General features: G+C 36.9%; 1 protein-coding gene across 6 annotated transcripts in view; it reads right to left on the reverse strand.

Moving 5' to 3' along the window:
* The window catches only part of LOC127443028 (transcription factor E2-alpha-like), a 62,687-nt gene that overhangs the window by 44,534 nt on the left and 3,714 nt on the right, over positions 1-14,439 (reverse strand). For 3 of the 6 annotated variants that reach the window (XR_007897587.1, XR_007897586.1, XM_051701506.1), the window contains exons 2-3: positions 9,488-9,603; positions 7,203-7,266 (exon numbers count right to left, since the gene is read on the reverse strand). Coding sequence is in view for 1 of the 6 variants with exons in the window: in XM_051701506.1 (XP_051557466.1) it covers positions 7,203-7,266; positions 9,488-9,541 (118 nt within the window). In the remaining 5 variants the exon portion in view is untranslated. Of the gene's footprint in view, positions 1-6,656; positions 7,010-7,202; positions 7,267-9,487; positions 9,604-14,439 lie in introns of those variants that run through there. The other 3 variants (XR_007897589.1, XR_007897588.1, XR_007897590.1) reach the window with 3 other exon arrangements.

Genomic DNA, 14,439 nt, shown 5'->3' on the forward strand with positions numbered 1-14,439 from the left:
TTGATTCTGATTGGTCAATGGCGCCATCTAGGAGGTCTGATATTTAGTAACAACCGCACATCCAGGGATTAAAGTCATATCAGACCGGTTATATGGGTGAGTCATCTTTCCTACTTTTCGTATCACTGTGCGATCTGTACAAGTAAGCTTATGAAACATTGATATTTGAAATTATTTTGTCCATTTATTTATATATTTAGCAAGTAGTATTGTAATAAGCTGGATAATGAGCAGTCGGACGGTCGTTTTCGCAAAATAACCACCACCAGAACTCTGATGCAAACCAGAGGTGGAATTCAGCTGTTCAGTGATTTCTTTCTTCTCACATAACAACAATTTCAATGCGGATTTATTTTTGTCTTTTATGGAGCTTGACAGACTGGAGTCACTATCCACTATCATTATATGACAAAAAGATGTGAAGATAAAAACTAAAAATAAAAAAAACTTTCCATTTCTGTTCCATGGAAGAAAGTTATACAGATCTGGAACGACATTAGTGGGAGTAAATGATGACGGAATTTATATTTTTGTGTGAACTCTCTCTTTAAGACCATTAAAAAATGGTAAACTTTGATTTCATGCCGACTTTAAAAGTGGGAAATGAGATTGATATTTACAGATATCTGTGGCGATGAAAGAGAAAGTGAAGCAGAGATGAAAGACAGCTGATACTGTGAAATACTGAGCAAGAAACAACAGGAGGGTGATGGCATATCAGCACAGTATGAAAAAAAACTCAAAAATAGATGTGATCCATATTCATAAGCACTGAATATTCACTCCAATTAACAGATCTGATGATTAGTGGGTGGAAAAGTGAGATATCCATTCAGAAAGTCCTCTACTTTTCCTCTCCAGACAGCCAAAAAAATCTCTTTACATGAAAAGCAAGCGACTGCAGTTATGAGACATTCCCCTCTGCACCTGAATAAACAAAACTTTGCTCCGTGGGTGCAATAAAAAGTGTCTGCTGCATGTTTGAGCATCTAATGATTCCAGCTGATCTGTCCGACCTCCTCCGTAGAGGCCAGAGACCTTGTGCTCTCCAAATCACAACCATTCTTAATGTACACCATGTTTCACAAGCAGGTAAGTTTGTGCAATAAACACTAAAAGTCAAAAGGTTGGACATACCTATTCATTCCTCATTATTACTATTTTAGTGAGCTTAAAAAAAACAAAAAAAACACTTGTTTGTCTATATTACAGCTCTGCACTTCTTGAGGTGCATCCTGAGATGCTTTTTAAACAGTACTGAAGTAGTTCACATGAATGCAGGACACCTGATTACTGCTTTTCCTTCCATATTCACCAACTCTTATAAAAATATATATATATATAAAAGTAAAGGGAGGCAGACGAGCCCGCTGCCGTCCGCCAGGGGACGGAGGAGCCACTGCCGTCCGCCAGGGGACGGAGGAAGAGTGGCTGAGGACCGGGTGGGCGGTGTGCCCACGGAAGCCAAAGAAGAACGTTTTCTTTTCACTCTCTACCCCCTCTCTCTCTCTCTCTGTGTCACCCGCTCTCTTTCTCTCTCCTCTCTCTCTCCCTCCCCTCGTCCTACCCAGGTTCCCAGGAGGCGGGAAAAGACCAGCCGGCGACAGAAGGGTGGAGGAGCAAGTCAGACCGGAGGTTTCCCCAGCCTGAATCGGGCAGTAGGGGTATGTTACGAGGAAGAGGGCGTGGCCGAGCCGAGAGGATGCACGCCCGGCGTGGAGTTGCCCAATCAGCGGGAGAGAGATAAAGGAGAAGGGGATGCCAGAGAGTGAGAGAGATGCACGAAGCTGTGTGTGTGTGTGTGTGTATGTGTGTGTGTGTGTGCGCGCGTCACTGTTTATACCGAGTTGGAAGTCAGTGTTATATGTTGAATTAAAGTCTTCGTGAGTGTTAATCTGGTTCCCGCTTCCTCCCTTCCTGAACCTTGTTAGATACATACATTATACATATACACACACACACACATATATATATATATTTTTTTTTTTTGGTTGCACAATAAACTGCTTTTGGAATTTTATCAATGTTTTTTCCCTTCATATTAAGAAAAGATTTTTAAATCATCCTACAAATCGATTTGAAAATAAATACATAAATAATCGGACGATTAATCGGTTATCTGCCTTTCCCCACCACCTTAGTTATCAGTATCGGCAATATCCACTATCGGTCAATCTCTACTTTCTACAGTAAAAAAATACTGTAAATTTCAGAACTCAAAACTTAATCCCCAATGCAATAAAGCATTTACTGAACCCAAGCTGGAAAAACCCCTCGTTCTCTACTTCCGCGACAAACCTACGTCATTTAGGGTACATTCATTCGTGACCGCCTCTACAGCTCAAAAACATTTAACGCCTACTTAAAATCATTGCACCCTTGGCCCCGCCCCCTGGTGCTTCAATTCGTAAACATAGAGAGGACAACAAACAGGCCTACTGTGCCCAAACTATTCCTAACACCAAAGGGGACCCATCTGGACTATTTTCAATTATTTTTGTATTTAAACATGCACAGACAGATGTCTTTGACCGCTTGACACATATCTTGGGCCGCTTTAAAAGACGTGGTGTTAAGTTACAACTCTGAAGAGACGAATCCACTCCAGCATCAATGATTATGAGTTCAATTGCTTTTGATGTGACGCGACTCTTGCGTCCGGTGTAGACAGGGTGTGAGTGTTAACAGTTGTGCTCGAGATGAACAGTTTCATATATTCAGATGCAATGTGTTGGATGTACGTTAGGTGTAACCCTTGAAATGTAGTTTTATAACGTTGTGGAGCTTGGTCATTCAGATTGAGTTTCAAAAATGGTTGAATTTGAGCGGCTGCTCGTCCATAACGTTGAAATTGCCCTTTTGTTTTTATGCAAGTAAATAAACTCAGGAACACAGTTTCAGATTATTTTGGACGTTTAGCTTAAAAGAGTTTGGCGTGAAGTTGCCCCAAACAAAATGAGTATTGTAGCATAATGAAATCACAATAGTCGCAATTACAATGTCAAGGGAAATAATCGACAATTATGATGTCATAATCGTCCAGCCCTATCGTGAGTTGTGACAAGGAGCAGATGCAAAACTAGTCTACTGGCACAGTCGAGGAAAATTTACATTAAAATTAAAATAAACATTATATTCATGAAATATAGTCTATAATTTCGTATCATCAGCAAAACAATATTGATTATACCGTAAATCTTCATATCATCACCCATCACTATGAGCAGGTCGCCCCTCATTCTCAGTTTACAAGCAGGTGAATCATGCAAGTCTGAAGTTGCATTGTGTCATTCTGAACTTTGTGTACGGCGCGCCACGCTAACTGCTCGTACAGACACGCTACTTACACGACACAATAGAGGCAGCAAATGCAACCGTGAAAGAGTTTCTACCTCGAGGGGATTGTGACAAGTCGGTGAGCTCATTGAGTGAGTCAAGACAGATTTATTCACACAAAGACAAGAGAGCTATAATTATGACAAGAGAAATGCTGGAACTGAACTTGACTCAGACGTGAGTCATGGGCTACAAGGGTCCCAGACACATAAACAGCATGGTACACAGGATACTGTCCGAACCAAACACGATACAAGACCCAAACATTAATGGCTAGCTTTATCTCCATGTGACTCATAACCTTCTGTCACATTCTTTTAATACAGCTTACAAACCAACAAGCTACATCTGTTTGAAGTGCATAATATTTGTCTAGACTTTTAGCAAAGGTTGGGTGATGTATGAAATATTTATGCTTTTGTTGACAAATTAAATCGAATTAAGCATCATTGTGAAAGAATGTTTAGGGAAAATGGCAACAAATTTGGGTTTCCAATTCATTTTCGTAAATGTGTTATTTAAAATTATACATTTCCCACCATAGTTCAAAACATTTCAGTAAAAACGTATACTAGGCAAATGTTGTACGTTTCAATTTCTATGTTGTGGGCCTGGGTAGCTCAGCGAGTACTGACGCTGACTATTACACCTGGAGTCGTGAGTTTGAATCCCAGGGTGTGCTGAGTGACTCCGGCTAGGTCTCCTAAGCAACCAAATTAGCCCGGTTGCTAGGGAGGGTAGAGTCACATGGGGTAACCTCCTCGTGGTCACTATAATGTGGTTCGCTCTTTGTTGGGCACGTGGTGAGATGTGCGTGGATGCCGTGGAGAATAGCGTGAAGTCTCCACGTCTCCGCGGTAACGCGCTCAACAAGCCACATGATAAGATGCGTGGATTGATGGTCTCAGACGCGGAAGCAACTGAGATTCGTCCTCCACCACCCGGATTGAGTTGAGTCACTACACCACCACGAGGACTTAGAGCGCATTGGGAATTGGGCATTCCAAATTGGGGAGAAAATAAAAATTTGAAAAATTGCTATGTTGGTACATAGAAATGTGTATTTCTTCAACTTCGGGCACTTTTAGCATGTTGGACATGTTGGGTACTGTGTATTTTTATTGTACACAAGTCTTCTTATTTTGTGCATACTGTATATTATTAGGTGTATATTGTGTTGTGTAACAGATGTGTAAACTGTTATGTGTACATCAGATGTCTATTGTAATTGTCATGCTGCTATGTTGTTGGAACCGCACCCAAGACTTTCACCCACTGTCGCACTTGTGTATATGGATGAGTGACAATAAAGGGATTTGATTTTGATTGAAATGATTTGTTGAGATAATAGTCTAATAAAATATAAAGCGATTTGAGCATAGTGTCAGAAAAGAGCTATATAAGTGTTAAGTTCTTTCATAATAATGAAAGTTTGGGTCTGGGACAAGGCTAAAACAGTCAAATCTATTAAGGCTGGGTATTGATATAGATCTCTTGATTCGATATCGATTCATACGGGAATTTTTCAGTTATCATGTCCCTTTTGCTTACATATGAAATAAATTCTCCCCCAGCTAATGCTGTTAATTATACAGGGGACCTTCTAACTAGGTACATTACGAAAATATTAATCTTACTAATTATATTTTATTCGTTTTTCATCATGTGTGTCAAATTTCAGCTTTTTAAATGTGAACAAATCAATGTATTTCATCAATAAAAATTATATTTTATTGGATATTAGAATTTGTTACATTTTTATTGTTTAATTAATAATTTGTACAATTTACAGGTATTTACATTGATTTGTTGAACAAGTGCTCAAAATCGGTACTGTCTCTTTAAGAAAACCGGCATGTCTGTAAACAGGGTTTTTAAATTAGCGCATGTTAACAAGAGACTCGAATGGCTTTATTTAATCAGTGCTATGCGTGATAGAATAAAACGTTTATTTTTTGTTGAGTGTAAAGAACAGAAAGAGTATAAAAAGAGACATTGCGTGGATCATTAACCAGTCAGTTGCCAAATATGCAAATGTTTAGATGCATAGCGCGAAATTTGGTTGCAAATGCGGGTGATTTCCTCTCATTTTAGTGGAGGGTTGCGCAATGAGTAAAAGATCGATCGATGGCTTTTGAGAATCGATATCGAATCGTCCAAATTAAAAAAATAATAATAATAATAATTGAAAAATCTATTTTTTTGCACCGCCCCAAAATCTATGCATAAAAGTGCCTAAAATAATTGATAAAAGGCATGCTAAAGTGTCTCTAGTTGAGTTTTAACGTGACCTTCATAAAACAAAAAAGATGAAATCTCTTTCATCTCTCTCGTTTTAATTCAAATCAACCCCTGGGACATGAAATTGGCTGTAGTTGAAGAAACACCCAATTACGATTAAAAAAATAATTGTTGCTCATTTGGTGAAAAACCATCAGTGGAAAAAGTAATGCTTTCTCTAATTGCACAACTTAATAAATAAAATCACCCTTTTATGCCATTTTGGAGAAAATACGTCAACATCAAGATGTAGGCCTATACTTACGTTGTCAAATGTTTTTGATGTAGTCCTGTAGCTTCCTGAAGACTTTCATATTCATGCAAACTCTTTGCATTGCTCTTTATTTTTAACCCCAGTTCTGCTGTTATAAATATCCCACTTATTCTCACTTTCAGGTACTCAGTAAATGAAACTTTGTGGCCAGTAACACTAAAGAATCATGACACAAATCATCATGCAAACAGCCTCCTCAATATTAAACTGTGATCAAAAGGCAAAATCCTGATTCATGCCACTACTCTGCATCCTTGTGCAAAGTTACATGCAATGTAATAAGACATAATGCAATAATGCGGATATAAGAAATGACATCAAGCATGGCCGGACGTTTTGCTCACTATTTATAGCCATTCAAAAAGAGCTAAAAGAAAGCATGTGGTTTTAGCCTTTCTAACGATCTAACGACTGACCAGACAGATCTAGGTCGGAAATCGTTCATAACTCATAAACTCTCACTCAATGCCGTAGCACTGGGTGTGCCCGTACTGAAACTGTATACTTGTCCACATGTCACCTATTGAGTTGCGCCCCCGATGAAGAACTTTTCCTTTGGTCTGGGAGTGATGTTTGGACTGACACCAACCGTTCCCACTTAGTGGAAAACATCTCACCAGATCTCATTTCAAACAGAGAGCTGAAAGCTAAAGGCTTGGTCAGAATACACTTTAAATAGTGATAAACTACTATATCAACCAGATTAGACCAGATGTGTTATTCATGTTGCTAGCTATAAACATGTCGACAGTTTAACTAAGTTTACCTTTAACTGTTGCTCCGCCATGACCTGAATGAGCGGTCAAAAACGTCCGTTTATCGCATGTTTAGAAAAAAAAAAAACAATTACAAAACAGCATATACAGATGCAAAGATGCATTTGACATGCACGGCCCCTTACAGAAGAGTTTTAACATTTGAGTGAAAAGTTGATGGTATTTAAATGCTCGAAACGTTAGTTTGCGGAAAAGACAGAGAAATATAGAAATTCCATTTGGGAGAGATGGTGTAGCGCTGGCAGGGGGTTGTTTTAATGTTTGTTGACATTGCTCACAGGGGTGAGAGGATGACTATCATTTCCCATCAACCCCCTCCATTGTCATGATGGAGCAGCGACAGCTGAGAACATCAAACAACGAGAAAGACAGAATGCAATGTCAAAGAATTTCTCAAACAGGCTTAATTTGCATCAGTGTCCATATCATTATCGGTTCTATCAGGGCCTGATTATTTCATGTTGGACCCTGAATAATTTTGAGCTGCAAGAACAAAAGTAACTTCAGTTATTCTGATACAACTTAAAAGTGCCTACCAAACTGACTTGTGGGTAATGCAGGGCCTCTGTTCTTCCCATTTGGCATCTGATGTGGGAACATCTGTCCGAAAGAGAGAAAATGATTAAATTCACATTCTCGTTACACCTCATACATCAAAGTTAGTTTATAGGCATAAATATTGCATTTGTTTGCAATCTTATAATGAATAGAAATTTTTTTTTTCTCTCTCTTTTTTTTTTTTTTGTTGTCCTACGTTTGTAAGCATGTAATTCTGGTTCTGTTCACACCAGCTCCCTCCAAAACGTCTTATTTTATTCCACTTGATGGCAGCAATAATTCGTTCTCGATCTCTTTTCATCAGAAAATGCCGATCTAAAATGTAGGTGGCGCTCTAACACATTCTAGCCCTCACAGATGTGCTCGTCCATAGACGTTCAGTCTCATTTTCTGTTCATGCAACACCTTCATTGTTTCATTGTATATCTCGGCCTCTGAGTGGCCTAGAAGCTCAATCTAGATGTCATGTTTGCGATGTTGTATAAGATTTTATCATCAATCGTCGATAACATATATTTCCGATGATTTTATTAGCATGCTTTTCCTGCTGGACCACATATTTTGTTCTGGACATCTAAGATATAACATTGGATTATTCAGCCAAGCATGCTCACAGACAAGTAAAAACTGGCTAATTTTTTAGAAAACTTCCTAAGGTAAAAGTAGATATTACGTTTTTAGCTATCTGGGGCTTACAGCAGCAGTGATCGGCACATAAGAGACATTTGCATTTGATGACTTACAGATATCATATTTCATTTTGTGATTCTTTTGAAAATGTTTCAAACTGTGGTATTAGTGCAACAAAATGAACTATACAGTCGCATTCCTGAGAATGAGAGCTTTCGTTTGATATATGACTTGTCCATTTATGTGCTATGTGAAAGAGTTTTATTTTTATATAAATATTTCTATCACATGACCTCTAGGTGGCGCTGATTTTCAGAAGTGATGGTTATCTCTGAAAAGTTCAGATTCTAAGCTTTCAAATCACACTACGACATATCGCAATTTTAATTTAATTAATTGTGCATTCAAACACATATTTTGCCCAAATATGTCGTATTCCATGCGTTTTATAGCGAATGCCATTTCTGACTAGATTCCATGATTCAGTCCTTGTTTTCCGCATACTACATAAGGTAACCACGGTATAAGCACACTCCGATCGTTGAATTATTGAACATTAATTCACATCTCGAGGTGTGAAGGCCGAATAACCACGCTACCAAATCAGGGTGTGAATTTGGGTTAAAAAACAATATGTGCTCCGACCGTCAAATATTTTTGTGGTAAACATAACAGCAATGTCGGAATGAAAAAATCGTATTTTGTACTATATTAATACTTAAACTATTTCGTCAGAGCAAAGTAGACATGACAGCAGATAAGCAGAGAAAGTATTTGACAGCGATTCGCTTATGACAGTTAACCTTTGACGTTGTTTCACAATGCGCAGCTGCCGGCAGTGACAAAATTATGCAAATTAGTGTATTTGACACCTATTCCGAGTTCCGATCGTTACAATGTTTTTGTACATGTAACAAAAACCTTGTTAGCAACACAATCAAACAGTTCTATTATACTAAAATAGTTCCCAGGACAAATCATTAAAATCAAATCAAATGCACTCTGACCCCAGCCTAGCTGGGATATGTGAAAAAGAAGAATTTCACCGTATATGTGCAAAATGTATAATGTGTGATAAATAAAGAAAATTATTAATTATTATAATTATTATTTCATGACTGGAAAACTGCACTGCAAAATTCCAGGTTTTCCATGAAGTGAGGAAAACCCTATATATATATTCACTCTTAAAAGTAATACCCGAAAATGACCTGGTAGCAATATCTCCTAAATAAAAAGCAACTGAACGGCATATTTTGGACTGTTTATTTTTAAAAACAAAAACCAGTTAGAAGGTAAGTAAAATGGACATTAAAACTGAAACTGCCCCAAATAAATGACAATAGAATCAAAAACCTATCAAATTCTAAATCGAATCGAGAGCTTGTTAATCGGAATCGAATCAAAGCGGGAAGTCGGTATCGATACCCATCCATATCACATCAAGTTATTATATGGCTTCAGAAGAATCAGAATACAGCACACGAGTCATACGCACTAGTTTGTGTCACTTTTGGAGCTTAACATTCGTGCAAAAAAGACCTGTGTGAATGATGACACAATTTTCATTTTTGGGTGACCAATTCCCCTGACATCTGTTATGAAAATCAGCAGAACCATTTCCTCGACTTACAAGAGTGAAATCCAGCAGATCGTTCAGCTCCATGTCAGTCCCCGCCGTTGCCATCCTGATCGTACGTGTTCTCTCGCTCACTTGAGTTCTTTCTAAGCTCAAACTGGTTTATGATACTGCAGGGCGAGAGAGAGAAAAGCATTATGAATGAGTTAACTTTGGGATCATTTATAAACCTCAATCAAAACACAAACTACAGCTGTTAAAGAAATCTGCGATTTACCATTCAGAAGGAGAATTACTTTACCAGCAAGGAGCAATATTTGTCCTCTGCAGTTGATTTTCAAGTGTATAACAACAACTTTGTCAGATAATTACATTTACATGCTCTCTACATTACAGATCTGCTTTAATATTGGGTTTTCTCAGCATGCACCACATCAGAGGACTCTCCCGTGGTTAACCAGCGAGGAGGACCACCAGTAGCTCTCCAGTCCAGGGGCTTCATTAACAACCATACGCCCACAAACACACATCTAGAGTACGGGAACTAACTCAGACAACCATGTTTCCTGGAATAAAATTGCATGCAAAACATGTCGATATCATGGAATATCAAGCAAGCATTGATGAAAAACCATTGCAATGTCATACATGGAATATAATTATGGATATTAGGACTGCAACCATAGCCTTATCAATAAAAACAAATAGCTGAATGATATGACGGTATACTGTATATCGTTGAGACAATATAAAACGTCAACCGATAGAGATTTTGCTGTATTGTGTATATCGCGATATATAAATATCCATGTGCGCAGAGTGGGCTTCTCTATCTGAGACTATCTAAACTGAGAGAATGGAAGAAATATGGACAGGGTTTTCATGGCATACATTTTATTCGGCGGCCGCCCAAGCAAATCCAATGACATTCATCTCACGTTAGGCGCTTCATATGCTTCTCATCTGACATGCGCATGTGTTTCATGTGTGCATCGTGCCCGCTATCTCTGGAGCAAGAAAGTGCGTGCAAGTCCAGCAGGTATTTAAATGAGCGTGCAGAGTGGGAACACTGGCTCTACTAAATCATTTTTGACCCAGGAAAAAGACACAGAAATGGAGAATGGAGAAAGACATCTCCACAGAATGGGACTCCCCCCAAACAAGTTAAGAGAATGAAGATTAGTTCATTATTAAAACAGGTGCGATATCTGTGGTGTAGGTTCACAAAAGCCAACACAGAGCAGAAAAATGTAATCTGCAAACTGTCACATGATACCTCCTAATACAAGCTATTTGTTTTGTCTTCTCAAGTGAAGCACGCAAAATAACATTAGTAAGCCAACAGACTGCATTAATTCGGTCATATTTAGGTTTTTTGCAAGAAATGTTTATATTTATTGCATATTTATTTTCTGAAAGAAGTGTTTACATAATTTTGGTTATTTTCTGCAACAAGCATTTATTTTGGTTGGATTTTTATGCAGTATTTTCTTTGTTGCATTGCTTTGGGAAGATCTTGGATATATTGAGGAAAGTTTATAATAATGATGATAATATTGGTCAACAACATATCAGACTGAAATGTGGAAAAATTTGAAATTTAGCATTATGGTATGAATGAGTAAAACTGTTTGTTTTTTTATTTGTTTACTTTGACTATTGTGAAGTTTCAAATAAAGAAAAAAATTTTTATAAGAGGAAGTATTTAATTAACTGACTGAATTATCCAAAAATAGGCAGTACAATGTAGTTATTTAATATATTAACTACATTTTATTGGTTTTTCCAAAAAAACAATGTTTTTTACTATATCGTTTTATATATATATGTATCATTATCATGATATAAACTTACTAATATCGTGATATAAGATTTGTCATATCGCCCACCTCTAGCTGTCATTGAACGTTATTATGGATTAGTTGGTTTTGTGCGGTTTATTTTTAAATCTTTTTGCACACTTTTTGTTTTATATCGTTCAATTTGCATGTTGTTTGAAGGAGTGCATTGTACAAGAACTGAAATAACATGCTTATAAAATGCTGAAAATTTGGCTTCTTTATTCAATCCATTAAACAAATAATCAACAGGCTAATTGATCATCAATATAGTTGATAGTTGCAATGCTAATGGATATAAAAATACAATTTCTTAAGCTTGGGATAATATTGTAGCACACTTAAGCAATAGAGGCCATGCTATATTGTGAATATAGTCGTGGCTCAAGGATAGACTGATCTATCGGTTTTACCGATTAATCGGTACCGATTTTACAGATTAATTGGTACCGATAGTTGCTGTTTGGAATTATTAGTTATCGTCAAAAATCTGTCGATAGTTGCTGATAGTTTTTTCATAATTTAATAAGAGTCCCTGGTGTGTTTCGTACTTGTTTATACTTAAAAGTTCCATGTTTTGCACCAAATCTTCATGTTTTCTGGTTATTATTGGGATTTTGAACAACAACAAAAAAAAGCATCTGGGATTTTATTAATTTTGGACTCTTTGTCTTTGCCCACCATAGTAAAAAAAAAAAAATTTATATATTTTTTAGATTCTACAAATCAATTTTAAACATCTATCGGCCGATTAATCGGTTATCGGCCTTTCCCACAACTTTAGTAATCCACTATCCGTCAACCTCTAATTTTAACCCCTTCAGCCGTGACTATATTCACAATATGGCACAGCCTCGAGTTCCTTATTGCTTTTATAAAACGACCACCACATAATAAAAAATATTGAGGACACAAATGTTCATTAAAATGTTATATTTTGCAAATAAAATTATTAAATGCCATCCATCCGTGAGAAAATACAGTCCCTGGCAGTAAAGAGTAAACAGAATGTTGCTAGGCAACAAGAATAATTGTCAGCTATTGGTGCTATGGAGTGATACAAATAGAAGTTCCGTTATCATGAATAAAACACGGCTGTTGACCAATCAGCATCCAGGACCGAACTATCTGTTTTAAAGCTCTTGCACAAGTCAAATATGTGGGAAACTACAGATTTCTCCAGTCTGTAAAGCCTCTTTCACATGATTCGTGATAAGTCGTTCCAGCAACTGTTCTGGCACTGCGAGATTCCGTTTATTCACTATTAGGGGTGAAACGGTAAAGAGATTTGCAGGGTAACCAATGATTTTATTCTGGAAGTTATTACTGTTATAAATAACTCGTTGGATCATTTTTTAATTGTTCGATGTTAATTGTTTTTGGAGAATTGACTGCCATTTACTTATTGAATAACCTCTCGTAGACAATAAAGACTGAAAGTGAAAGTGAAAACTGTCAAAAAATAAAGGCATCTCGGTGCGTTGCAATGTTATAATATTGACTAATAATAAAATTGTATTACTAAAATGTTAAAATTATATATATTTTTTAAATATAATTTGCCATGATAACTGCCCATATTAGTAGTAAACGTATTGTATGCTTACTGTTTCACTGCACTTAAGCATTTTTTGAGAAGCTGACCTCGAGGCAAATATTTCTTTCTTTTCCAATGTTATATTCATGATTTTTAAAAGCTGTCAAATTGAAAATAAAGCAATATATGGAAGAAAAACATAGAAATGTATTATGTGGGACCTAATGTGTTGAAAATTGTGTTTTTATCATGTCAAGTTCATGATACTGTAAATGTAGCCTCACACAAAAGGCTCCACAGCAATTTTTCCGGAAAATTCCGGAATCAAAGCTCAGTGTGAATGCAGTTTACGATTACGAAATTCTCCTTCAGCATCACCACATCAAAGCAAAAGCCATTTAAATCATAATTGTACTATTTACCAGTTAAAATAGCCCCCATGTGGTATTAGTCATAGTGTCTAAATTCATGAGCTGACTCAGCACTTGCAGGCAATGCATGACCATGTCAAACTAACATTATAAAGTCTGTATTCACACTTCACAAATACGCCAGTTTTGGATGAGAAACAGACCATAATTAAAATCTTTTTCACTACATATCTTGACACCTGCAGTCTACTAGGCGCGTTCATGAGAGAAGCTTGTTCACACACTTCCACACACTTGAAATTTTGGTCTGTTTCTCACCCAAAACTGTAAAATCATATCGCTTCAGAAGACATGGATTAATCCACTTGAGCCGAATGGATTACCATTATACTGCCTGTATGTTCTTTCTGGAGCTTGATCATTGACTTGCATTGTTAAGATATAAAAACATTATATCTCCATCAAAATATCTTCATTGTGTTCCATAGAAAAAAGAAAGTCATACAAGTTATTGTTCATTATGAATTATCATTTTTGGGTGAACAATTCCTTTAACATTGTGATGCATGTAGCATATTAATAGTTGTACCTCTACAACTAATACATGCACCTCCGCACTCAATAATAACCAGTATTATTGTTGTTTACCCAGACAAAAAGTACCATTGTTTTACTATTAATTTATTTGTAATTTTTATTATTGGGTACTTTTGTAATCCATTGTCTTTTGGGACATATACCATGGTAAGAGCATGGTTTTAGGGCATGTGCTCTGGTAACATCTTTGTCTTTTAGACATATGGTATTGCCATGGTACGTTTTCAGTACATGTTCCAGGTTTTTGGACGTTTAACAAGGTAATACCACGGTTTTAGGGCATGTACCATGGTATTCTGGGGATGTACCCTGGTAACATCAAGGTCTTTTAGACGTACTATGGCAATACCATGTTTTGAGGACATGTTTGGGGTTTTTGGACGTATAACATGGTAATACCATTAGTGACAGACTGATATATCGGCCGATATTTGGCCATTGTGCAACTATCTGTACAAGTGTCTGCTTTGCTGATTACCAAGAGTGTTAACTTTAACTTGAATCAGTTCCAAAATCTACCAATAGATTTGTCAATGGATAGTCAACACTTTCTGTTTTTATGCTTTTTTCTTTTCAAGTTTATGCAAATTTGAGGAAATATTGCATAAGTTTGTTTCACTTTAGAAACATAAAATATGTCCAATACGCCATATTTAAATTTTC

This window comes from Myxocyprinus asiaticus, chromosome 6, assembly GCF_019703515.2.
Source record: "Myxocyprinus asiaticus isolate MX2 ecotype Aquarium Trade chromosome 6, UBuf_Myxa_2, whole genome shotgun sequence".
In the NCBI taxonomy this organism is placed as follows: Eukaryota; Metazoa; Chordata; class Actinopteri; order Cypriniformes; family Catostomidae; genus Myxocyprinus; species Myxocyprinus asiaticus.